Raw genomic sequence first — 25,590 nt, forward strand, 5'->3', positions numbered from 1 at the left:
GAAGGAAGGAATGCTCAAGGATACAGAATACTAATCCATACAAAGAGATGAACATTTTTGACCACTGTGAATGTTATTTCTTTGAGACATATGATATTTTCATTTTATACTTTAGGCTCATTACAAAGAACCCCTTCAAATAACGGAAGATAATCCCAGCACAAATTATAAATATTCTAGAGCACATTTTCTCTAAACCTATTTCCTAAGAACTAAATCCTGTGTGAGCTACTCAGCTGGTACAAAGTTAGAAACTTTTAACGTTACGAAACAATATAAAAGAATGAAGGCTGTACTCATGAAATTTGTGGAAAATTTAAACCTTTCTATATTTTCTGTTACTACTCAGGCTTTGTGTATTAGAGGCACATTCATTAAATAACTATTCTTTCAGTAGAAAAAAAAAGGGAAAGAGAGATGTACATGATTGATTACATTTCCTAGTGTTAACACAGATGCCTGACATTATTTCTGCATGACATCAGGGTGATCCTTTCCCATCAGGATGACGGGAAAACTGACCAGAAGTTGAGGCAAAGGAAAGTATGATCAGGGTACTGAGAAGGACCACTGTGAGCTAAGAAAAGCAGTACAGGAGACACACAGCTACTTTTCATAAGATGTCCTTTGAGTGCTCTGCTGCCTAGCACTGTTCTCAGTGGCAGCACTCACCCACTGCCCCATTAGCTCTAATGCTCATGCAGCCTAGAATTGTGGCTCCAGATGCAGAACCTTGTTGATACCATGACAACTTTCCCTTCCTGTTCTGTAGGGTTCCTTCAAGGAAAAGACAGAGAAAGAAGACAGGAAGAATAAACACTTTGCAAGCCATCTATTCTGGGCCAGCAGGCACTTCCTACATATGGCTGATTTCACCTGGCATTGCATCCTGGTGCTGCAGAGAACCAAGACTGGGGCAGTTGGATTCTACCCAAATATACAGATTTTTGTGTAGAGCCTCTCACTCCGTGGAGCAGGGTTTTGTTAAAGTCCTACCTGACTCTTTAATGCCTAGAAGACAAGAGTGCCTTGCTTCTTTCATTTCTTCACAAAAACAAGTTGGAACTTGTTATTATAATAAAATGAAATATATAATATATAAAAACAATGTTATATGCCAATTACACCTCAATTAAAAAAAGAGCTACAAATAAGTACTATGCATTTCTGAAAATGTTTTATGATATCTTCAGAAATGCACACATATTTATTCCTTATGTTTCTGTCAGTTATAAAACTTAATTCTTTTGAATATGTGAGAGCATATTTGAGGGACAGTTAATTTAACATATTATATGCGATCTTTATGGTTCTTAGTACGCTATAGGTACTTGGCTTAATGACACACTTGACTCGATAAAAATGTATTTACATTGATAGTAAACAGTGAGATTTACTTTATTTTTTTATTTTTTATTTTTTTAGTTATTTATGATAGTCACAGAGAGAGAGAGAGAGAGGGAGGCAGAGACACAGGCAGAGGGAGAAGCAGGCTCCATGCACCGGAGCCCAACGTGGGATTCGATCCCGGGTCTCCAGGATCACGCCCTGGGCCAAAGGCAGGCGCCAAACCGCTGCGCTACCCAGGGATCCCGAGATTTACTTTAAAGAAGAACTGCATTTTGTCTTAAAGTTTGTTCAGCAGCACTTAAGCTGACAGAAAGACAAGATATAAGAGGTATGTAAACAGAAGTCAGGTAATTAATTATGTTATCTGATAGTAAATGATTTCTTGTATTTTATTTATATGCAATAGAAGTACTCTGAATAATTATAAAGTAATTTCCCACTGAAAATTTGTATTTATGAATTTTATTTCTTTCTTAAAGTAACAGGGAAAATCTATTTTAGAGTTTAACTTGTCTTTAGAGTGTCAGAATCATTTCTCAGGCTGTATCGTTCAATGAACAGTCTGCTAAATTCTCTTAAGATCTAAATGATATGAAACCATTTGGTGAGAATCAAGTATTTCTAAGGAAAAGAGATTTTTAAAAATCTTATGTGGTGATCATATGAACAACTCAGATAACTTAAAACTCAATTATAAGTCTCAGTCAAAATTAGGTGTTTGGGGGTCATTCACGAATAGATATTAATAGTTTACAGATAACTATTCCTAAGTTCATTGTGGTATTTTGAAAACAGCATTAGTCTAATTGGCTTTGGTTCTCAAGTCGATCTATAAAGCCACATTAATTTAATTTTATTTTTTAAAAGATTTTATTGATTTATTTATTCATGAGAGACACACAGAGAGAAGCAGAGACATAGGCTGAGGGAGAAGCAGGCTCCCTGAGGGGAGCCTGATGCAGCACTTGATCCCAGGACCCCGGGATTACGACCTGAGCCAAAGGTAGACATTCAACCACTGAGCCATTCAGGTGTCCCTATAAAGCCACCTTTAATTCAAATTGCAGGTAAAGTTTTAGAGACTATCAATGTGTCTAGGGGATATTACATTGAGTCCAATTTGCAATGCCAGGCATGGCATTAGAAAAAGCACTGGGTTAAGACCTTGGGTGAGCCACTTGGATTTTTGGGCTTCAGTCTCCTTACTCAAATAAAGGTCTGTCCTAGCTCTAAAATCCTGTGTGCAACTCTGAAGTGTACCTTTCCACCATCTGCAGAGTTAAAGGATAGCCTTCTTCTCACAACTGCTATGCAGTGGGACCTAGGACTTCTTACTTCTATGCAGAGGTCTTACCAGCTTGGAAGAGAGTCTTTAGGGTAAGGGCTGGGGGAGAAAGAGGTAGAAATGGGATCCCAGAAAGTCAGGTCTGCATGGCCTTTGGGGTTGGAACATTCTTCTGAGTCAATTCCCACTTGTTCCTTTCTTTTCCTCCACTGACTGCAAGGTACTGGCTTTCTGTTAGAAGACATGATTCCCTTCCCTCTCCTCTCCCTTCTCCACATTCCTTAAATCAGTATTATATCCTGGACATTGGATAAAAACACTGCCACTTTGGTAAGTAGGTGATATCTGGGAAGGTGATTTACCTCCCTGGGTTTCAGGATAATTCCTAAAAGACTTTTGAGGATTCAAAGAATACTGTGCCTAAAGCTCTAGCATAGTAACTGACAAAGAATAAACACTCAAAAATGCCATAGGTTATATGGACTATCACTGACATTATTGTATCTTGGTTGACCCTCATATTGGGATGCCTGAGGACCATGATTGGGGTGTGGGGTGAGTTGACCAACATTAGGGTATATATATCCTGATCTGTAGCAGATGCAAACAGTAAGTCTTGGAATGAGGACAGTAGAGAAAAAAAATGTAAGCAGCTACCTCAGAGAACTAAGGAGCCATATAGAAAGCCATATAGCTGTAAGGACGGTTAGGTATAAACTGGCTATGGTCTATAGTAACATTCCACTTACTAAAGGTAGAATTTTGTCACTTCATGTTTCAGTATTTCACTGCTAAACTGGAAGGTATCAGACAGTGACCAATGAGACCTGAAGCAGAAGATACAGTCACTCTAGCAAAGGTACAGAGTTTACATTTTCCTCAGGACCCCAATTAGCACTTGACTGACTCATATTTATCATTTGATACATTTGGTTCACTGGTTTTGTAGACTAGAGGGGATTTTAAGCAACAAATTCTAATTACTATGGCTATAAAAGGAAGTGTGCTGATGGTGGACAATTTCAAGAAGGAAACAGAAAAAGAATAGATATAGAATTGTATCCTTCATAGAATAATAATGGATACCCATGATAATAAAGAGACGCTTCCTCTTTTGTATAAGAGGATAGGGAACCAAGTAGTGATAAAGTTTAGAAAAATAATAAATCTCCAAAAAAGTTTTCATTTAGATAAAAATCTAGAAACTTCCTTTATCTGGAATGTTTATTTAGTTGTATTATATTACTATCCATCCTATTAGATGAATGAAGCCTTGTGATTTTTCTGCAAATTTAGTCAAGTGTGTATGATCTTGGTTATTCAGCTTATATAATACTAATTATCTGATGGTTTCTTAACCATAATAATTATCTTTTCTTATATTCAAGAAATTCTGTGTATGATGCTATCTTGGGGATTTGCTTTTAGGAGCACAACTGCCTTTTCTTTTTATTGAAAAAGGCATATCATTAATGAAATTACTAATTCTAGGGGCACATGAACTTCTTTCACTAATGAGGAACACAAAGGTTGTATCTATAACAAATCACTACTTAATGTTTTATTAAGATATATGTAAAAATGTTCTAGCATAAAAAGCATATGAAGAGACACTCAACATCATTAGTCACTAGAAAAATGGAAACTAAACTATAATGAGATTTTAGTTCATATCCACCAGAATGGTTATAATAAAAAAACAACAACCAGGCAATGACAAGTGTTGGTGAAAATATAGAGGAACTGAAAGAGTCATCCTTAGTAGGAATATAAGAAGGTATAATCAACTTTGCAAAATAGGTAGTTTCTTAAAAAGTTAAACATAAATTTACCATTACTCAACAATTGTACTGTAGGTATATGCCCCAAAGCAATGAAAACATATGTCCACATAGAGACTTGTATGTGAGTATTCGTAGCAGCATTATTTATAAGCCAAGGAGTGGAAACCCAACTGATAAATGGATCAGAAAAACATGGCATATCCATACATGGAATAGTATTAGGAAGAAGAGCAGAGTGCTAATACATGCTACAACAAGGATTAATCCCCAAAACTATGCTAAGTGAAAGAATACACATACTAAAGAACACATATCATTCAGTTCTATTTATATAAAACGTCCAGAAAAGGAAAACCTGTGGAGATAGAAAGTAGATTAGTGGTTGCCTGAGGATGGAGGTGGGCGTAGGGACTGAGGTAGGTGTAGGTTGCCTGAGGATGCAAATGGTCATGTGATCTTTCTGGGATGATGGAAATTTTGGAAAATTAGATTGTGATGGCTGTCACACAACTCTATAAATTTACTAAAAATCATTAAGTTGTACACTGAAAGCAAATGAATTTTATGATAATGATTTAAAAGATGAGAAATGTGAGGACCAGAGATGCTCCACAATTTACCCAGGGCAATGAAGCTAGTAAATGGCAGAACCCAGGTTCAAGAGCAGGAAATTACTAAACTCTAAGTCATACTCTTTCCAATATAGTATTTATTATTAGCACCCACATGAAAACTTCTGTTTAATCAGTTGGGTACAATAGCATGAATAAGAGAAAAATCTAGTCCAACAATTTTGGTTCCTTTTTTTGCCTGAGTGTAGGATTCATTCATTTTATTTATTTATTTTTAATTAGTTTCAGAGGTAGAATTCAGTTTAACTAGTTTGGACATAACTAGACAACATGTTAAAATCATTGCGATTATTATCCCTCTGTGATTCATTCATTCACTCAGCAGATATTTACTGACCAATCACTTTGTCAGGCACAGTTCTGGGCTCTACGAACGTACAGCGTAATGATGTGACTGAGAGCTACTGATATGTGGCAGGTTTCTAGGGTTGAATTTGTAGATTTGGTATCCTTACATTGATAGTATAGCCAGCACTCAAATATGTAAGGGTCGTATGGAAATGGATGACCAAATCTAAAAATAAGTAGAGATTTTAGAAGTGTAATTGCATTACTTAAGTATAAACCCTTCACATTAAAAAATATAAATTGAAGAAATCTGTTATTCAAGAAGATAGTATGATAAAACTCCACTTATTTGGAAGCACCAATTTATAGATTAAAAGGTGACAGAAATAATACCTACAAGTCATGCAATATATGACACTCCTTCAAAAGGGGGAGACCAGTTTGCAGATTACATATACAGTTCTTTTAAGCACAGGCCGACCACATCAGCAACAGCTTTAAAATAAAATATATTAAAAGTAAAGTATTTCTGAGAGACAGAAAATATAGTTCCAAAATTGAAGGGAACATGAGACTGACAGTGAAATTCAAACACACACACACACACACACACACACACACAAAATCAGGGAGTAGAGGGAGCAACCATATATTATATGATCCTGTTTATGTGAAATGTCCAGAATCAATATATAGAGACACAAAAGGTTAGTTGCCTAGGGCTGGCTAGGGAAAATTGTGGAAGATGCTGAAGGTACTGGGTTTCTTTATGGGGTGATAAAAATATTCATAATTGATTGTGGTAATGGTTGTACAACTCTGTGGATAAATTAAAATCCATTTTTTTTTTTTTACTTTACATGAGTGAACTGTATGGTATGTAAAATCTATCTATGTGACATATGTCAATTATGTAAGTCTTACCAAAAAAATGGACTAAGGAGAGCTCCATTGCAAATGTGGACTTTGGATTCTGATTCAAATACATACAGTGTAAAAACAAAATAAAATACATTTATAAGACAGCTGGAAAAAATTGGGAGTTAGTGAAACAGAGCACATAAGTGGGGATGGTGAAGGGTAGGGGAGAGGGAGAGAGAGAACCTTAAGCAGGCTCCATGTTCAGCACAGAAGCCCAACAAGGGACTCAATCTCAGAACCCTGAGATCATGACCTGAGCCAAAATCAAGAGTCAGCTCCTAAACTGACTGAGCCACCCAGGTCCCCACAAGTATATTTTAAGGTATGTCTCATGGCTTATGAGTTCCTGCATGCAAATATGTTCTAAATATAAATTATTTTGTTTTGAATATTTTATGAGTGAAAAAAGAGTAGAGATTTAGCCAGTAGACAAAAATAAGAAATGGACATTTATTTCAAGCATTTTAGAATATCTCAACAGATGCTCATCTGATTGTCTTCTCCTAAGGGAGCAAATATAACTGAATTACCATTCCTTTATTAGTCTTCATGAAAGAAAAATCCACTTCACAATAAAGAAAGATGTCAAAAGACAATAGTAAAATGCTTGCCTTGTTTTTTCTTAAATTTTTAACTTGTATTTATGGATGTTAAATGGCAATTTGTTAATAGTTGGAAACAAAAGAAAACAACAGAATATTTTTACTTCCTGAAGACTACTCAAGCAAAAACAGAATCTCTTACCATCCTGTTGATCCGTACAAAGTCTTCAGGTTTTTTTGCCCAAGGGGGAAGACCAACATCATTTACTACAACTTCATCTTCTCTGACTCCGAGATTGTATCCATTACTATTGACAAACATCTCTGGTAGGTAATAGAACTCTGGAATTAGTTCCTGTCAGGAATAAAAACATGGTGTATTAAACCACTTTAAAAATGGGCTGAATAAAACTACTTGTAACTTGTTAACTATAAACTGAATTAAACAATTTCTTTACTTAAATTCTTTATTATCTAATTCTATTCTCCAATTTATTTTCTTTACATAAGAGAAAGAAAAAGAGAGAAGGAAAGAGAAGACAAATACTTTTCTTGAACATTTTATTTGATAATTTATAAGACTTTCAATCTTATATTGCCATAATTGGTTTAGAGAAATGGGTTATAGGATCAACAGTAGTTCACAACATCATTATTAAACAAGTATGTAAAGCTGTATCTACAAGTCTATTGTGCTCAACAACCTTTTCTGAATATTAAGGAACTATCCAACTTAAAAAAAAAGTTGTTGCCAGTAGTGGTTAAAAATCATGTAATATCTTCTACTCTTCCTTTTGATCACATTGGCAATTATGCTACATGATTTTTATAAAAGATTAATAGTTTTATTTAATAATTTGGCAAAATTAATTACTTCTGTACTATCACTAAGCACGATGAAAAGATTATATAAAACGTGACAGTAAGTTTTAAATAGGTAACACATGGTACCTGAATGGAATGGTTCTTAATAAATTGGATGCAAAGACAACCTGTGTTACATGTATATAAAGATGGCATAAACAACTTGATTCAAGGCAAACTTGTGTTTGATGCACAATGTCTAACATGGGGCTTATGCTTCTTTAGAATAAATCTGATATACAAATGAACTGCTTTTATGATCCTTTTTTTATGCAAGGGAGAAAATGAAAACAAAAACCATTATAGTTTTTATGTATACCATCTATACAATGATTTAAAAAATTATCTTTTCAAATATCAAGATGAGGGTTAAATTAACTTTGTATTGTGAAAAGTGAAAGGACATTTATTTGTGTAACATGATCAACACTGATAATGTAGTGCCTGAAATTCAACTCCTGCTGTGGTCTTCTCTAGGGATCCACAGAAAAATTAAAAAACAAAGCGAAACAAAAAACACCAAACACTAATGCCTTCAAATAAATCAAATTACTAACTTTCAAAGAAAAGCATACACAAAACCTGGGTTCTCCTGCTAAAACCAACATTTGTCTGTTATAGCATAAGTGGGTGTTTATCTTAGTAATGCTCTGTGAGAATTTGATTATTATCCATTCTGATGATGATAAATGTGAACCATAAGAAAAATAAAACATAATAAAATTTGAGTATGGGGCACTGCGACAGGTACAAAGAAAGAAAAAAATGAACAGGACATGGTTTTATTTCAAGTAATTTATAATCTTGTCTACAGGGTAAATGCACAAACAGATGGTTATAATACACAATAATAATAGCTTGAAGGAAGTATAAACCAAGGATGATGGAGCACAGGGGAGAAGGCAGAGAACTCAAGGCAAGTGTGGAAAGAGTTCACTGGACACCAGACATTTGAATTCACTACAGCTAAGATAAAGGCAGGGGGAAGCGGCAGGAGGATCATCAGAAAGTATTATCAAGAAGTGATAAGGACGAACAGTGGAGTATAGATATACTGGAGGATACAGGTCAGGATGAGGGAGATGGGAAGTGGGCTGCTGAGAGTTATATGGAGCCTGGTGATGAAGGAAGCTTTACGCCAAGCTAAGCTATTTGGATTTTGTATTATTGGGCATACTTGTTTTACAACAAGAAATGAGGTGTTAAAATAAAGGATGGACTGGAGAGAAGAGAGACGGGGTGTCTATGTATATGCAGCGAGAAGGGGAAGTGGAAGCAGCAAGGGGAACAGGAGGGAAGGGAGGAAGGGCAGGTGTGAGCTGTGGTAAGGGGACATGTTGTGGGACTTTAGCAGGGAGGGTAGCCTGTGACAGAGGAGAGGATGGGTGTGCAAAGAAGAGAGGGAATTAAGTGGCTCACACTGTGTGATATGCATCCACTAACAACAAAATATGTACAAGGCATCGAGGCCACAAGAGATGGTAGGAAAGGAAAATTATGGTGAGATTAATAGAAACTTGTGTAAATTTTCAGTGACCTGTATGCAAAAGGGAAAATTCAGAAGGGGCTGAAATAAAAACCAGTAGATAAACAAACATCCTTATTTGCAAATCGTGATACAGTTTAGTTGATGGGCAAGACAGGAGCTAAAGACTGCTTCAGAAGTATTCTATCAGCAGTAACCATAATGAGCTGATTTCTGGACTGAATGAGCACGGTGGTGTATATTATATTGCTTTGAAGGAGCAATTTGGTAAAGGTGTATGATCACTGATCAGAAGGTAGAAGTGAAGCATCATTGCTATTCTCATTGATTTGTACACATCAGAAGTCCATAATTGTTATGATCTGACGTTTCTGTTCCTCAAAAATTCAAATGTTGAAACTCTATCCTCTGTGATGGTATTAGGAGGAGGAGTCTCTGGAAGGTAATTAGAATTAGATTAGGTCAAGAGGGTGGAGCCATCACGAGTGGGATTAGTGTCCTTATAGGAGCCCTGAGGAGCCATGTGAGACTCAGCAAGACAATGGCCCCCTGTGCCAGGACCTGGACACTCACCAGACACTGAACCTGACTATTGTGGCACCTCAGTTTTGGATCTCCAGCCTCTACAACTGTGGGAAATAAATTTCTGTTGTTTATAAGTTCCCTAATTTATGGTAAAATACAGCTGCCTAAGCTGACCGAGACAATAATTATTAACTTATTATTTCAATGCATTAAGATAAAACTTATAATAGTTTTCTTTTGATATTACTGTGCAGTTTGGGAACATACAAGACAATTAGTAAAAGGTGTAGAGAAAGGTAAAGAATATGGTTATTTGCACATTACCCATCCTTTATGTGGCAGAGCACAACAACAGCACTGCAAATGGTCCAGAAGCGGGGGGAAAGAATGTAAGCTCATGCAGTCGCTCCTTGTGGACGGTGATTTATATGTCATAGACTCACATAAGTCAGGGATTTCCCTTACTGCCTTTCAAAGGTTATTTGTGTTCATGTCTCATCTCTAGAACTGGACTATCTAAGCTTCCTGGAGGACAGATATATCCACATGGATACAGCAACAAAGATTTATTTTTTGTTTAAACAGCTCAGAGTCTTAATTTATCTTCAACTGCTTTGGTGCTCTATAATGTTTTCAATATATAAAAATATATTATTTTCCATTCTTTCCTGTGGTATAGGGGCACATAAACTATGTGGTTATTATTAACCTACTTACCACTATAATACTATTTTTCTGAATGTCATTAAATTAGATTCACAAAGACAACAAAGCCCTAGGGTTTTGTATTAATAACGTTTTGGACAAAGGCAGATTTTCAAGCCTTACTTTGTGAGGTTCATCTTATTTTGTTGAATCCCTCATAGCTCTTGGTGTTATACTTTGTATGCAGCAGGCACTCATTAAATACTAAGCTACTGAAGATACTAGGCAAAGTTATTTTAATATCACTAGAAATGTTCTGGGGCAATAAGCAGATGGTTGGAAGAATGCCTCAAGACTGGATAGAGCCAATGAAGAGAGTTTCATCTCTGAGATTCAACTGTGACGTCCAAGAAGATGACAATAACTGTATCTGTGTCAGCTGAAATGTTATTTCTGCTCGTTCAATCTTACAACAGAAGGTAGAATTTACTTGTATCTTGTACTATGTGTTAGCACTGTCCTAAGTGCTTTATATCTTTTTTTTTTTTTTTTTTTATGATAGTCACACAGAGAGAGAGAGAGAGGCAGAGACACAGGCAGAGGGAGAAGCAGGCTCCATGCACCGGGAGCCCGACATGGGATTCAATCCCGGGTCTCCAGGATTGCGCCCTGGGCCAAAGGCAGGCGCCAAACCGCTGCGCCACCCAGGGATCCCTATATCTTTTTTTCTTAATCTTCACAAAAATTTCATGAGGAGGGTATTCTCATTCTATGCACTTTCTAGACATGAATACTGAGCCAAAGAGAAGGTAAGTAATTTGTTAATGACTATGCTAGAAATAGGTGGTAAAGCCCTAAATCAAAATCAGTCACTTTAAATCCAAGGTCTCTACTGTTATATATTCTCTATTTTGCCTTCTGAAGTAGCAACCCAGTCATTCTATATGATTTTATCCTATTTTGATTTTCTGCATAGCAATTATAATTTTCTTCTTTTATATATTAGGCTCCTGTGTCCTACTACACTGGAAATCTCATGACCGTAGGAGTCATTGTCTATTTTGCTCACTGGTTCACACCACTCACTTGCTAGGAACGGTGCCTAGTACATAAAAGATGCTCAATGCAAACGTGTGAGATACAAAAAAATCAATTATTGCTGTGTGTTTACCATCTCCTGAATTTCAGGCATGAAACAGTGATAAAAACAATATTGCAGGCCATCATTTTCAAGTTGTGTTAGTTTAAGCAGAGGTCTTTAGGGCAAGCAGTGAGTTGAAGGTAAGAGGGAGACAGAGCAGGTAGGCAGTTTGGAGATTATCCCTTCTACCAGGAAGTGCTACTTTATGTGCATCAGAATCACAGATCCTAGTTTAAATCTGGACATCTTGCCAGCTTGGGCAAGTTTCTTAACCTTTTGAAAAAAAATCAATTTCTTCATATGCAAAATTGTGATGATGATAGCAATGAACTCACTGGGTAGATGTGAGGATTAAATGGTGATAATGTGTAAAACAATGCATTTAGCAGCTGTCTGCAAAATACCTTTTAGAAGCTATTCATTCTATCGACTTTTTTTGATGCAGATCAAAAATATTGCTGCTGAGTTACCCACTACCGAAGCATACCCTGTAAACCAGTAACAAAACTGTCACTTCGGATGTTTCTGTTTGAAGGAATACCTGTGTAGACAGTTCAGATGATTAAATGCTTTTTTTTTTTAATTTGATTTTTCTTTCTGCTATCTTGGCTGACTTTTTTTTTTAAGATTTTATTTATTTATTCATGAGAGACAGAGAGAGAGAGAGGAAGGCAGACACAGGCAGAGGGAGAGAGAGAGAGAGAGAGAGAGAGAGAAAGGCAGACACAGGCAGAGGGAGAAGCAGGCTCCATGCAGGGAGCCCGACGTGGGACTCAATCCTGGGTCTCCACAGGATCATGCCCTGGCTGAAGGAGGCTTTAAACCACTGAGCCACCTGGGTTGCCCATGCTGGGATGATCGGGGAAAGAGACAGACATGTCTGGACAGTCCCTAGCTATCCTGACTAGCTCCGAGGCTACACAAAACACCTGAGTAAAGAAAACCAAGCTGGGTTCTCTCGCTCAGCCACACCCCTCCAGCTGTCACCAGGCAGCTCAGCCTTGAGTGGTCTTTGCTGGCTTTAACTCCAAGTGTGTAACTGTCAACAAATAAATAGTTGCTGTGTGTGTGTGTGTGTGTGTGTGTGTGTGTGTGTGTTTGGAGTGGGCAGGGGGAGAGGTGAGGTGAGGGAGATAGAGAATCTTTTATTTTTTTAAGAGAGGGAGAGATTCCAAGGTGGTACAAATCAAATGTGGCCAGAGGGTAAAGGGCATGACTATAAGCCCCTTTATAAGTGCTCAGAAACATTTAAGGTTTGTAGACTCATTCAGCTACACAAAGGGATTTTAAGAAACTTAAGGGCATTATAAACAGCATCTTAACTCACAGCCATGAGGATCCTATCTCAAAAGAATTTTTGGGTGCAAGTTTTTTCTCATAATGAACTACAATCTGATACATAGAAAGCCCACAGAATTTTAAAGCAGTTAAAAGATGCCTCGGCCCCAACTTTCTACGATCAGGAAGCATTTAGAGAAAATCACCCAAGTGCAAACGGGTGATTTCTTATGGAAAAGAAAGCTGATTCAGAGAACAAAGTCAAGGTCCCAGAGGACCTGTACCCAGAGTCCAGGAAACTGGCAACATGTGCCTGGCTGCAATTGCCATGAACTAGCCACTGCTCTGTATGTTCCACATCCCCTCCTTTGGAATAGAATCCGTTGAGGTTTACCTGTTTCTGGCTTACCACCATATGGTGAGTGTACATGGGACAGATAACTTGTCTCTCTAGTTTCCAGATATTCAAATTAGAAATTTCTGCATTGTTTCTGTATCTGGACCTGATACAGACCATGAGATACTAGATTCTGATCCTGATGCTATAACGTGGCTAGCAAGTTGAGTATATTTTGCATCTAGGAGGAATGTGAACTGTGATCAGAGAGAGGACTTTAGCAGACTATTTCCAAAGAGCACCATAAAAAATCCCTCTAACCTCCATGTCCTTTTGCAATGTGACTTTGCTGTTCATCTCAACAGGAAGTAGAGTTCATTTCTCCCCTTCCTTAATTTGGGCTAGCCCCGTGACTTGTTTTGACCAACAGAATGCTGTGTAGGTAACACTACGTGAATTTCAAGCCTAGGCATTAAGCAGCCTTGCAGGTCCCCCCTCTTTTTTTATCCTCTTGATAGCAAGCCACCATGAAAAAAGGTGTGATTTTCTTAGAAAGACTATATAGAGAAAGAGAGGACCAGCCAGGCCCCAGAAGTTCCAGCCATCCTTGTTAGGGCAACAGATAAGTGAGTAAGTAAGTGATTACTTGAATCTTCCAGATCCAGACAGGCCACCTCAGTTGACCCCAGATGGATTAGAGACGCTGTACCTGATGAACCCTAGTCTGATTGCAGAAATCTAGGGATATAAGTGGCTATTTTTTTTTAAGCCACAAGGTTTGCGGTGGTTTGTTACACAGCAATAAATGACTAAAGTAAAACTTGATTGATCAATTATTTCAAACTAGTCAAAGTGGCTGGATATGATTAAACGATCATGCAGAAGAATTAAAGCAGCATGCTGCCAATGAATAAGCACTACACATAACTTAATAGACCTTGGTGCTAATAGACCTTGGCTTCCTCCTTACCTACTATGTGAACTCAGGCAGGCCATTTAATATCTGGGAATCTTCTTTACAAAAACAAGAATAATGATAGCTATCTCACAAGGCTGTTCTAAAGACTATCAAGTAAATGACAGGAAAAAAAAAAAGCACGTCTGAAAACTTGAGAACCACTCAGAAAGCATGAACTCTTCCAAGTGTGCTCCTTCAGAGGTATTTAGGCACCAACTTGCCTACTTTGGATAAGAGCTCTCCTGCTTACTCTCTTCCCTTTGATAGATCTCTGTTAATCACTCTCTTTAAGGAAAGAGTCCAAGTAGTTTAGGGTTTCCTAAATGAAAAACAGTGCAGAAAGACATCAAATACTATCAAAGAAATGGCAAGATGAATATTATAACAGGCATTTTGTGTCTGTAAATGTGATTTCTGGTTTATTTTAACAGCTCTACTGAAACCCCATGGTACAGTTAATAGTGTTATATGCATTCTGTCAATAATAAGAAAATATCCTCAAACACAATTTCTAATTTACAAGCTTCTGACAAGTTCAAGCTGCTGAGAAATTGGACTTGAAAATATGTCTTAGAGTGATAGAAGACCACTATTAACACTATGATAATTGTATACCTATTGCATCAAATCTGACATTTCGGTTTAATATATTTTCCTGAGAAAGCGCACCATTTTATGGCTTCCTAGTGAAATCAAATCCAACACAGACGTTTTCACTTTTCTAATATAATTCACTGAAAGGTTTTAAAGCTGCCATTTCTTTTCTTCCTTTTTTTTCAAAAGATTGATGCCCTGGCATTCGTTAATTCCACAAGAGCTCATAATGGGTCAATGAGTCAGTGGTGAGCACCTCCATTAACTGTATTAATTTACACTATGTCACCTTAATGACATTTTGTCACAGCTACCTTCTCTGACATCTCCATAGCTATTCAAAAGTCATATAACAACTTTTGAAGGCATTAAGGAATCTTAGTGTAAGAACTTCAGTAAGTTGAATGTCACTGTTACCAAGACTATGCTAGGGAAGAAAAATACAAAAAAATAAAAATAAAGTAAAAACTAACTAGTCTGACTTAACAGAGGGGACCTGGCTCCTGAAAGGTCACTTCACCAACACTCCATCTCTGCCCAGCTTGTATGCATTACTGTAAGAAGAGACTGATGTTAGTAGAGACAGAATGAAACCTTCTACTCTATTCTAGTTCTTTTTTAGATGAATATCTAGGTTACTAGATATTGCAGACAAACTTTTCTTCACAAATGGAAATGCATTTCCTTAAAATTATATCCAGTGCTTTATTCAACAGCTTAGGGATAAGAAATCAAAAGCTTAGGTTTTAACACCCAGTTAGCAAAACTATTATTACTCTTGGTAACATATTCTTCCCTGTTAAATCAAGTATTATTTTAGCGGAAAAAAATACCATGTGTTTTAATCAATATATTTAAACATGAATACATGAATTTAGAAAATTTCAAGTTACTACCAGTATTACCAAAAAATCTCTCTAACACTTCTTCAGTGAGAATCCTCAAATTCTGAAAGATAATACATTTGGTCACAGAGACATACAGACACATACACAAACATATTTGAAAAAGAGCAAAGCAGAAAGACTGAGAAGCTATACTTGTAATGCAACTTGATGCAATTTCAAAGATCTTTTTCATATCAATAAGAAAAAGATATTTGACCCAACTTAAAAAAAAAAGGGAAAAGATATGAGTAGGTTTACAGGTCAATCAATATATAAAAAATGCTCAATTTCACTCACAATTAATGACATGCAAGCCCAAACAAAGATAACTCCATTTTTACTCACCAGATTAGCAAAAATTATACTGTTTATTATGATAGTGATGAGGGGGGCGTAGGGAAGGAGGCATCCTCACATACTGCTCTAGGGAGTGAATTATCATCTTTGAGAATAATGACTTGGCAATATTTTTCAAAATTAAAAATGTATATAGCCATTTAGCTATTAACAGAAATTATCCTTTACACATATACACAAAGTTCATCAAGATCACTGTGCAAGGGTGTTTACTGCAGCCCTGTGTTTAATAGTAACAGACAGAAAGACAAACTATCCATAAATAGGAGATTGTTTACATAAATTATTATGTATGTGTGCAGCCTTGAAAAAGCAAGGGTCTACGTGGAAAGATATTCAAGATAGATTATCATAAAATATGAAAGAGAACTGAAAATGGGAAAAATCCGTGCAATGTCAAGCTAGGGAAATGAGCTTCTTATGAACTAATTAAGTCCGGGGGTGGGGGAATAGGTCCTGTTTATACTCAGCACAGCCGCTTGAGGATAAAAAATAAAAACCACCCCAGTTAGTGACAGCCACATTGGTATTTGTCCTTGATGATGTGACCCCCAGGAACCAAAGGAACACAATTGGTAACAAAACGTAAGTGTTTTTTGAAAGTTCCAGAACAGGAAAACTCCAGGAGAAATCCTAGCAGTTTTATTTTATTTTTTTAATAATAAATTTATTTTTTATTGTTCAATTTGCCAACATACAGAATAACACCCAGTGCTCATCCCGTCAAGTGTCCCCCTCAGTGCCCGTCACCCATTCACCCCCACCCCCTGCCCTCCTCCCCTTCCACCACCCCTAGTTCATTTCCCAGAGTTAGGAGTCTTCATGTTCTGTCTCTCTTTCTGGGTAGGAAATATCCTAGCAGTTTTAGAAGGAAAAGCCTGGTATGAACACTGGTCATCAGAGACTGACCTGTAACTTGGTGAGATATTTTTGGTGATGGGAAGCATCAATAAAGTTCTCAGGATAGAAAGTAAAGTCCAAATCTGTATCTACTTATGTAAATTAGAATGATTAACTCTGATCTGTGTGTGGGTTTGTGAGGGTAGATCTTTGAATTAAGCTGAAAAGCCAATTTTCTTTTTTGTGATGATGTCTAATAAGGGTGAGCAGGCATCTCACTTGAAATAACTTGATACAGTGTGTATACCTCTCTGAATTAAGATATGTATAACCTTATATATGACAGAAAGCCTTAAAATATAGACAACAATGTTTAATTCAAACAAACACAAAATATTTATTGAGTGCTTTTTGTGAATATTAGGCAAGTTCTAGAAGCTGCTGGACTCCTCACTTTCTGTGTAAATTTTCGAAGTGTTATGAAATAAGAAATGGATTCTCTTATTGTTTTCATTGGAAGGAAGTCAGTTTAAATGGTGGCTCATGGGTATGTTAGAGTTTAATTCCTCAGTGAAATAAGGCTGATAGGAGAAAACTGTATGCCTTATGAGTCTGGTATAGTAAGAATGTATGTCAAATTATCTAACTTCCAAATATGACTATGTCATATGTACAAATTAATATTCATTCATGCAAACTTTGATAGTAACAAACGAAATAGAGAAGCTACAAACTACTTGGATCCATTTGGTTTGTTTCCTGCTTTCAAAAAGAACAGAACAAAGTTGTATTCATCTAGTTTTCTTACAATTCAGTAACATTGTAATTGCCTTTAAAAATATTTGCGATAAGCATAAATATGAAAATGATAATTTTGACTTTAATTCACAGCCTTTTGTTGGATTAAGACCATAAATGGAATAATACCATAATATTTTTACATTTAACAATATGAGTGACAGTGATAGGGAAAAAATTGCCTTGAAGAAAGAAGCCTTAGAAAGTAACATGTATACCCATGCAATAACCTGATCATATCTCACTATCAGAGAAAAGAATGAGAAAAATGAGAGAACAAATGTATATTATTTTAAATATAACCTTTTCTTAAAAAACAAAAGCCCATATAAATGAATAACAGATCTTTGTATTTAACAATAGTTAAGTAGTACCAACATTACTCTGCTCTCTGGCTGTTCCTGGGTATTGTGTATGTGTTGGTTTAATCTAATGTGTATTGTTGCATAGTATCCTCAGGCACAGTCAAGTAAAAGCTAGGGCTGTACAGAAAAGCCTACATTTTAAATGGGTCTTGTCATTAATGCTTTATTAATTGCCCCAGGCTACGTAAACCCAGAGCTGCGCAAGCTATAACAATATGACACATTAAGGTCAAATCCAATTCCTGCTGTGTTTCATGGAATGGGCCAAATATTGAGTTAACAGCAGGAAAGGCAATTTATGGCCTTTTCTTTCCATCTCCAGATTATTCAATCTAAATTAGATAGAATTTTTTGAAATTACGAGAACACCTTAACTGAATAAATGATTTTTGAATCATTTTCTGTGATGCTCAAAATTATTTCCTCTAGCTTCTTTTAGGTTGGTTGTACTGCATGATTTTAAAATATGATGGAACAAAACCGCAGCATAAAATGTCTTACACACCCAATTAAATTAAAAAAATCAAGATGTCAGCATATTTTGAAGTTAAATTATCATCAACAAATAAAAGGAACCTACCTTTACATCAGAAGTATCTCTCTGACTAGTTCTCCAAGACCTTGCAACCGATGAGAAGGTTCGATCTGGATGGTCAAACTTTCCATCATTTGCATTGAGGAAGAAGGTTGTGAAAGGTTCCTAAGCGAGAAGAAGAAGAAGAATCAGGAATCTGACCCGCCTGAACACAGCTGCCTTGTTCCATTGTAAAATATGACTGTCTTTGAACCCCTTGTGAGGTAGAAACAGTGCAAGGTCCCGGAAAGATGCTTATGCTGAGGAATCAGGACACGCGTGAAGGGCCGCTCAGGCACTGCCGCTCCGCAACCTTGGCAGAGGCCATTTTGCTTCTTGGGCTCCAACTCCTGATCCGTAAGACGATGGAGCTCTAGTGCTCTGTGATTTGACGATGAATGCTTCTGCATTATTATCAGTTTATAACTCAGATGTTCTTTCTGATAACTAAGGCCATATATAATAACACTGCACTACGAAAATCACTCCGGCACTGTTCACTGCACTGTGGAATTAAGTAGGGAATGGCCATCTGAGATTACGTATCAAAGTCTATTAAAGTACTTGTACCACACCACGGTCTGATGATCTTTTTAAAATGCAGAGTTCTGCTTAAAATCTCTCAGTAGCTCTTCAGAGCTCTTAGGAGAGACTCTAAACTACTCATTTTTTTTTTTTTTTTTTTGGTCTTAAAAGATCTCGAATGATCTGGAAATTTATCTCTCACCTTCCCTTCTTCACATTTTAAAGTCGTGCCACACTGCTCTCACTTCCTGTCCTTTGTAGGTGATGTTCCCTCTGCCTGGTACCAATTTATCCTTTTCCCTCACCAACCTTACTTTGCTAAGTTCTTTCTATCCTTTATGCCTCAGCCAAGGTGTAATTTTTCTCCTGAAATATCTTCCTTGATTTGCCAAGCTCTCCAGTATACTCAAATACAACCTATACTTTCTAAATACATCACTGAAACACTTGTCACGCTGTTTTATAAGTGATTTGTAACTTGTCTATCTTCCCCCCACCATATAAACAGATTCCATCATCTATCATGTTCACTGTCTTATCTCCGACACTGAGAATAATGCCTCGTACACAGAAGTTGCTCAATGTATAATTTGGCAAAGAAATGAATGAAATAAAATCAAGTGCAAATAAGACTAGATAAACTCTAGTCCTTTCTGTCACTGTCACCTCACAGAAACACACTATCTGCCACCCAGTACATGTTCCCGTAGCAGGAAACCTTAGAATAACTATTACACGATCCTAATGCATTGAATTTTAATGCTTTTTGTGTATTTTTTATGTTGGGAGAGAGGCATTATTTCTGATATCATTAAATTTACTTCTGAGTAACATTCATTCTCATCAAGGATTTCTTACTTAACCACAAGTCTAACACAGACAAATATATATTTCCTTTTCCATGGTTTAATTCTCTCATTGGTCTAGAATGAATGACATGTCACCCCTAGGTTCAATAATGCTAAGAAATCTACAGGACATTTTTCTGAAAAGCTAGTTTTCTTTAATATATATAATCCCTATTAATTCTTTTATATCTATGAAACATGACTTCGTCCCTTTGAACTTTTTTGTTGTCATGAGCCATAGGGGCCAGCTGTTGGGCAACAGCTACAACCATTCATCTTCCTCAGTCTCTTTCTGAAATTTAGTGTGGCTGGATGTCATCAATGTTATAAGTTTGTAACAGATCACCAATTTTTCATGTTCAGTATCAGACAACAGGAAACCATGATTAAAGAGATAGGATGAAGAATGATAAAACAATATTTAGAGAAGGGCTGTATTATGGATTCACCTGAAAATCAGAGATGCATCCACGAAGTCCCATATTGCTGTTCTAAGATTTTAGGTGGTATGAAAGACAAATAGACGTCACTGAGATTAAGTTAGGAAGAAAATTTTTTTGAGATGTCCTTCTCTAATTAATCTGCTTTGCACAGTTTTAGCTTACTATTAAACATTAGGTAATTAATGTGGTATTTATCACTCAGTTAAAGTGGGGATAAAAAATTCTAGAAGTAGCAATGGCAAACTGAATGAAATATAACAGATATAAGTTCGAATCTTGATGGGACAAACCATTAACTTCTTTCAGACAAGTTATTTAACCTTACCTATGTAGCTATGTTAAGTCCCTGCTTCCAGGTCCTTCATCTATGTTAAATGGGAAGGACACCATCTTGGGGATGATTATGGGAATTAAATACAATTAAATAATATGGAAAAGCTTGAAGTGTCTCACCTGACACAGTTATAAAAATGACTACAGTTTTATGCACTTTATAGTTTTATGCACTTCACAGTTTTATGCACTGTGTAAATTATTGACTGCTGGGTTTCACACTAGACTGCAGTCTACCAGACAACCCGACCAGACCCCTAGTGCCTTAGGTCTCATCCATCTCTGTATCCGTAGCACCAAGTACCCATGCTTGGTTCATAGTTAGTGTTTATTCTCATTTTTTATTTTTTAAAGACTTCATTTATTTATTCACGACACACACACACACACACACACACACACACACACACACACACACAGAGGAAGAGACAGGTAGAGGGAGAAGCAGGCTCCCTGTGAGGAGCCTGATGCAGAACTTGATCCCAGGACCCCTGGATCCAACCTGAGCCAAAGGTAGACACTCAACCAAAGAGCCACCCAGGTGCCCCCATAGTTAGTGTTTAATAAATGTTTCTTGAATGCACCTAAACATACAAGTACTGTTGGGAGATTAAGTATAGCTGGGTAAGAGTAAAATAGCTTTTGTCAGTTCTTAACTACTCATTTGACCAAAAAGTTGTAACTGCAGAATCTGCTTCTTCATTATTCTCAGATACCGATGTCCCGTGTTTTCTTTTGCACTCTCTCTCTCTTGCTCTCTCTCTCTCTCTGCAGGTCATAGGCAGAGATTAATTTAGAAAGATTGCACTTGTCTCTATGATTTTTTAATCTATTACACAGATGTGAGTGAAGACCCATTTATACATGCAAAGCCTTACTTTTTATCATCAGCCACTAAAAGCTGGTTTATCTCTATCTCGACCTAAATTATAAAATCCTTCCTGGTCTTCAAACCTTAACAAAGGTATGCCCAAAATAGCAGAGATCGGCATAGTAAAAAGAAATCCGAAATTAAAGAATTACTTTTATTTCTGGTCATGAAATTTATGAAACTGGTGGCAACCAACAGCAGAGAATACTGAAGAATTCCACACTTTGCAGTTTTAAGTAGCTTTTAAAAAGATCTGATTAACAACTGTTTTCGGGTCACATACTACAATTACTGACATATATTCTCATTATTCCTGAAGGCCTCCAGCTGTGATGGAGGTAGAGTACGAACAGAAATTGATAACCTATTTGTTTCTAAGTGAGTATTGATCTTTCAAGCTCTGATTACCGTGGAGATTACCTTTTTTCTAGGTGTTTCCTTATCACCTTCAAGGCACAGTGGAAGGCTTTTTCTTTTTTTCATCTCAGGCCCAACTAACGTAGAGGATTAAGTACTATATTAATAAGTCTAAGGAACTTTCCTATTTTTTTACTTAGCATATGCTGATTGAACCATTTTCAATGTGTACATTGCCATATTAGACAATTTATCATTATACTAGAAAAGCTTTCAGTTTGGACGATGCACAAATGAAAAAATATGAAGCAGAGATTTCAGAAATTCAAATGCTGGCATTTGTCGGGCTTTACAAGCTTCCTGATAGGTCCTGCAATATGAACAGCTGATGGCAGACCTCCTTCTCCTAATTACATCTGCCCTAAGGTCACTTCATATCTTCCAACCTTGTCTTAGTACAAGAAACCCAAGCTAGCCAGGCCTGCATGGGACAATCGTACACTGAATTCCACCATAGCCTTTATTCCCTTGCAAGGACACCAACAACCTTTCCTGCCTCCCGATGATTACAGCCCAATGAACTCTATCCTGGGCAATCCTAACCCCATTCCCCTGCCCCTCTTCTTCTATCTTCTCTGGTATTTGCTCAGTAATCTCATAAAAATCTTTTCTTAAGTCCCTCTCTGCTGTACTTTTTATCTTTGCCTTCCTTTCAATTCATTTGAAACAAACTCTACTCATGGGTAACAGGTGGTGCTTGGAGCACTATTTTACTTTACCAAAGTAAAGGGGTATATCTTGGACTGATAACAAAACATAATAAAGATGAAAGGGCAGGGAACTAAGGCTGCCGGGCACCTGTTTCTGTGCTCAACACTGTATTATTTCACTTAACTCAGTCCTCGTGATTATCCTTCAGAATAGGTGTAACTATTCTTATTTCACATCTGAGAAAATCAGGGTTACATTCTAGGAAATGGAGAAACCATGATTTGTATTGTGAATTGTCTAACCCTAGAAGCTTATTTTCTCCCATTCCTTTTTTTAAAAAAAAATAAATTTATTTTTTATTGGTGTTCAATTTACCAACATACAGAATAACACCCAGTGCTCATCCCGTCAAGTGCCCCCCTCAGTGCCCGTCACCCATTCACCCCCACCCCCCGCCCTCCTCCCCTTCCACCACCCCTAGTTCGTTTTGAAGGAACCCACAACTACCTTTCAGAATCATCAAAAAGTCTCTGTTAATTAACCCATATACCTATTATAAAACAGGTTTTTGATCAAAAACTCATCTGTATGGAGATTCCTCAAAAAATTAGGAACAGAATCCCCATATAACCCAGCTCTTCCATTTCTGGGTACGTATTCAAAGAACAAAGAAAGACTAGTTTGAAAAAGATAAATGTACCCATCTGTTCATTATAGCATTATTTACAATAACCAAGATATGGAAACAACTTAAGTATCCAGTGATAGATGAATGGATACAGAAGTTGTGGTGTATTTATACAGTGGATTACCACTTGGCTATAAAAAAGAATGAAATATTGCCATTTGTGATACTTTGGATGGACTTTGAGTGGATTATATACAAAGCAAAATAAATCACATGGAGAAAGACAAATATTGCATGATTTCACTCATATGGAATATAAAACAAAAACAAAAACAAATGAACAAACAAAATAAAACAAAAACAAATTGTAGATACAAAGAACAAACTAGCAGCTACCAGAGGAGAAGGGGTTTGGGCAGTGGGTGAGGTGAATGAAGAGGTCATCTGTATGGTGATGAATGGTAACTGGACCTGGAGTGGTAATCACTTTGTAGTGAATACATATGTCATATTATAAAGCTGTATACCTGAAACTTACATAACAATAAAAAAAAATAAAAAACAGAATGCTTCATCTTCCTCTAAGTCTGCACTGTCATTAAGCATCAGTACTTGAGGTAAATATAACAACACTATTTTATTCAGTAGCATTATCTTTTGCTTTAATTACAATGCCTGCAAAAGTGTTTTTACTATTTTTTTCACTACAAATACACACTTTTAAAGACATAGGCTCTTGGGGAGGCTTTCCAAGATATCCGTAATATGCTTTTACAAGTCTCAAATTCCAAACAACTGATTTATAAATGAACTTTTGTTATACAACCTATTTAACTTCCTTAAAGATTATGATTAAATGTTTGACAAATGAGTTTTGAAGAGGTAGGTGGAATACAGGTGAATAGGTTGCTGAGGGATGTAAAGGTTAGAAAGTAAGATTTAATTACTTCTGTGTGTATGTTATATGCTATATGTTCAGGGTAAGATTTAAAGTAAAAACATTCCAAGTAAAATGTGTCTTTTATACTAGTCAATATCTGAAGAAACTTCAAACTCCACTATAATAGTTCATTCATCATTTGTTCAATGGCAGCTATCAAGGAACCAGTCTTTTCAGAGTCTTGTAACTCAGACAAGTGATTTCACTGGTAGTTTGTCTAAAATAATATTTTTAATTAAAAAAATGAAGTATGTAGCTGATTAGCATTTTAAAGTAGTTGTTATCATTGTTGTACTACATATAATGATTGAAACTAATAATGAGTTTAATGACTTCAGGTCAAATGACTTGAAAGGTAAAGAGCAAATAATTACTTACTCTGTATTTTGTTTTTATGGATAAATTCTTGGTGACATGAATTTTAATGCATTTTCTACTTCATAAACTTCATGGGATGGGAGTGAGAAAATCACAATTCCCTGGACCATTAGGTTAAACATTTAGTAAGCTATTAGACTGGGATACTTCTATTTGTAACAGCACAACATAAGATGTGTTGGCTAAATGAGTCCCTATAAAAGCATAAAAGCAATCCTATATATCTGTTCTGTCCAGTACAGTAGCCACTTGCCACATGTGACTATTAAGTACCTGAAGTATGGCTCCTTCACACTGAATGTGCTATAAATATAAAAACACATTCTGGATTTCAAAGACTTAGAACCAGAAAAGAGTGATATATACCATTGGAAGTTTTTATGTTTGTTACATGTTGAGATTATAACATTTTGAATATAGTGGGTTAACAAATACGTTTATTAAAATTAATTTCACCTATTTCTTTTTATTCTTGAATGTGGCTACTACAGATTTTAAATTATATAAGTGGCTTGCATTATATTTCTGTTGTGCAGCCCTGTGACAGATAATACTGAAAGGGGATTTATAGAATAAACATGTATATAATTTCTGCCATACTCTTGTGCAGATTCAAATGTGCGCTCCATTTCACTGGAATAGTAAATCAACTAAATATGAATTATGATTTGAGAAAGTATTTAGCTTTATCAAGGATATAAGATTGTTAAGTTAGGGGACGCCTGGGTGGCTCAGTAGTTAAGCATCTGCCTTTGGCTCAGGGCATGATCCTGGAGACCCGGGATAGAGTCCCACATTGGGCTTCCTGTGATGAGCCTGCTTTTCCCTCTGCATGTGTCTCTTCCTCTCTCTTCATGCCTCTCATGAATAAATAAAATCTTTTTTAAAAACTACAAGATTTTTAAGTTAAATCAAGCTGTTGATAGCAAGTATTTTTTTTACATATTTAATTTTTTAAAAAAATTTTTATTTAAGAGAGATGAGAGAGAGAGACAGAAATTGGAAGAGACAGAGAGAGAGAGAGGGAGCATGAATAGGGGGAGCAGCAGAGGGAGAGGGAGAAACAGGCTCCCCGTCAAGTAGGGAACCCAACATGGGGCTGGAT

General features: G+C 36.5%; 1 protein-coding gene across 13 annotated transcripts in view; it reads right to left on the minus strand.

The window, feature by feature from the left end:
- NBEA (neurobeachin) overlaps positions 1–25,590 on the minus strand; it is a 674,010-nt gene that overhangs the window by 62,170 nt on the left and 586,250 nt on the right. For all 13 annotated transcript variants that reach the window (XM_038573291.1, XM_038573292.1, XM_038573296.1 and 10 more), the window contains 2 exons: positions 18,458–18,577; positions 7,005–7,157 (listed from right to left, as the gene is read on the minus strand). In XM_038573291.1, coding sequence (XP_038429219.1) covers positions 7,005–7,157; positions 18,458–18,577 — 273 coding nt within the window. The remainder of the gene's footprint in view (positions 1–7,004; positions 7,158–18,457; positions 18,578–25,590) is intronic.

This window comes from Canis lupus, chromosome 25, assembly GCF_011100685.1.
Source record: "Canis lupus familiaris isolate Mischka breed German Shepherd chromosome 25, alternate assembly UU_Cfam_GSD_1.0, whole genome shotgun sequence".
Taxonomy (NCBI): Eukaryota; Metazoa; Chordata; class Mammalia; order Carnivora; family Canidae; genus Canis; species Canis lupus.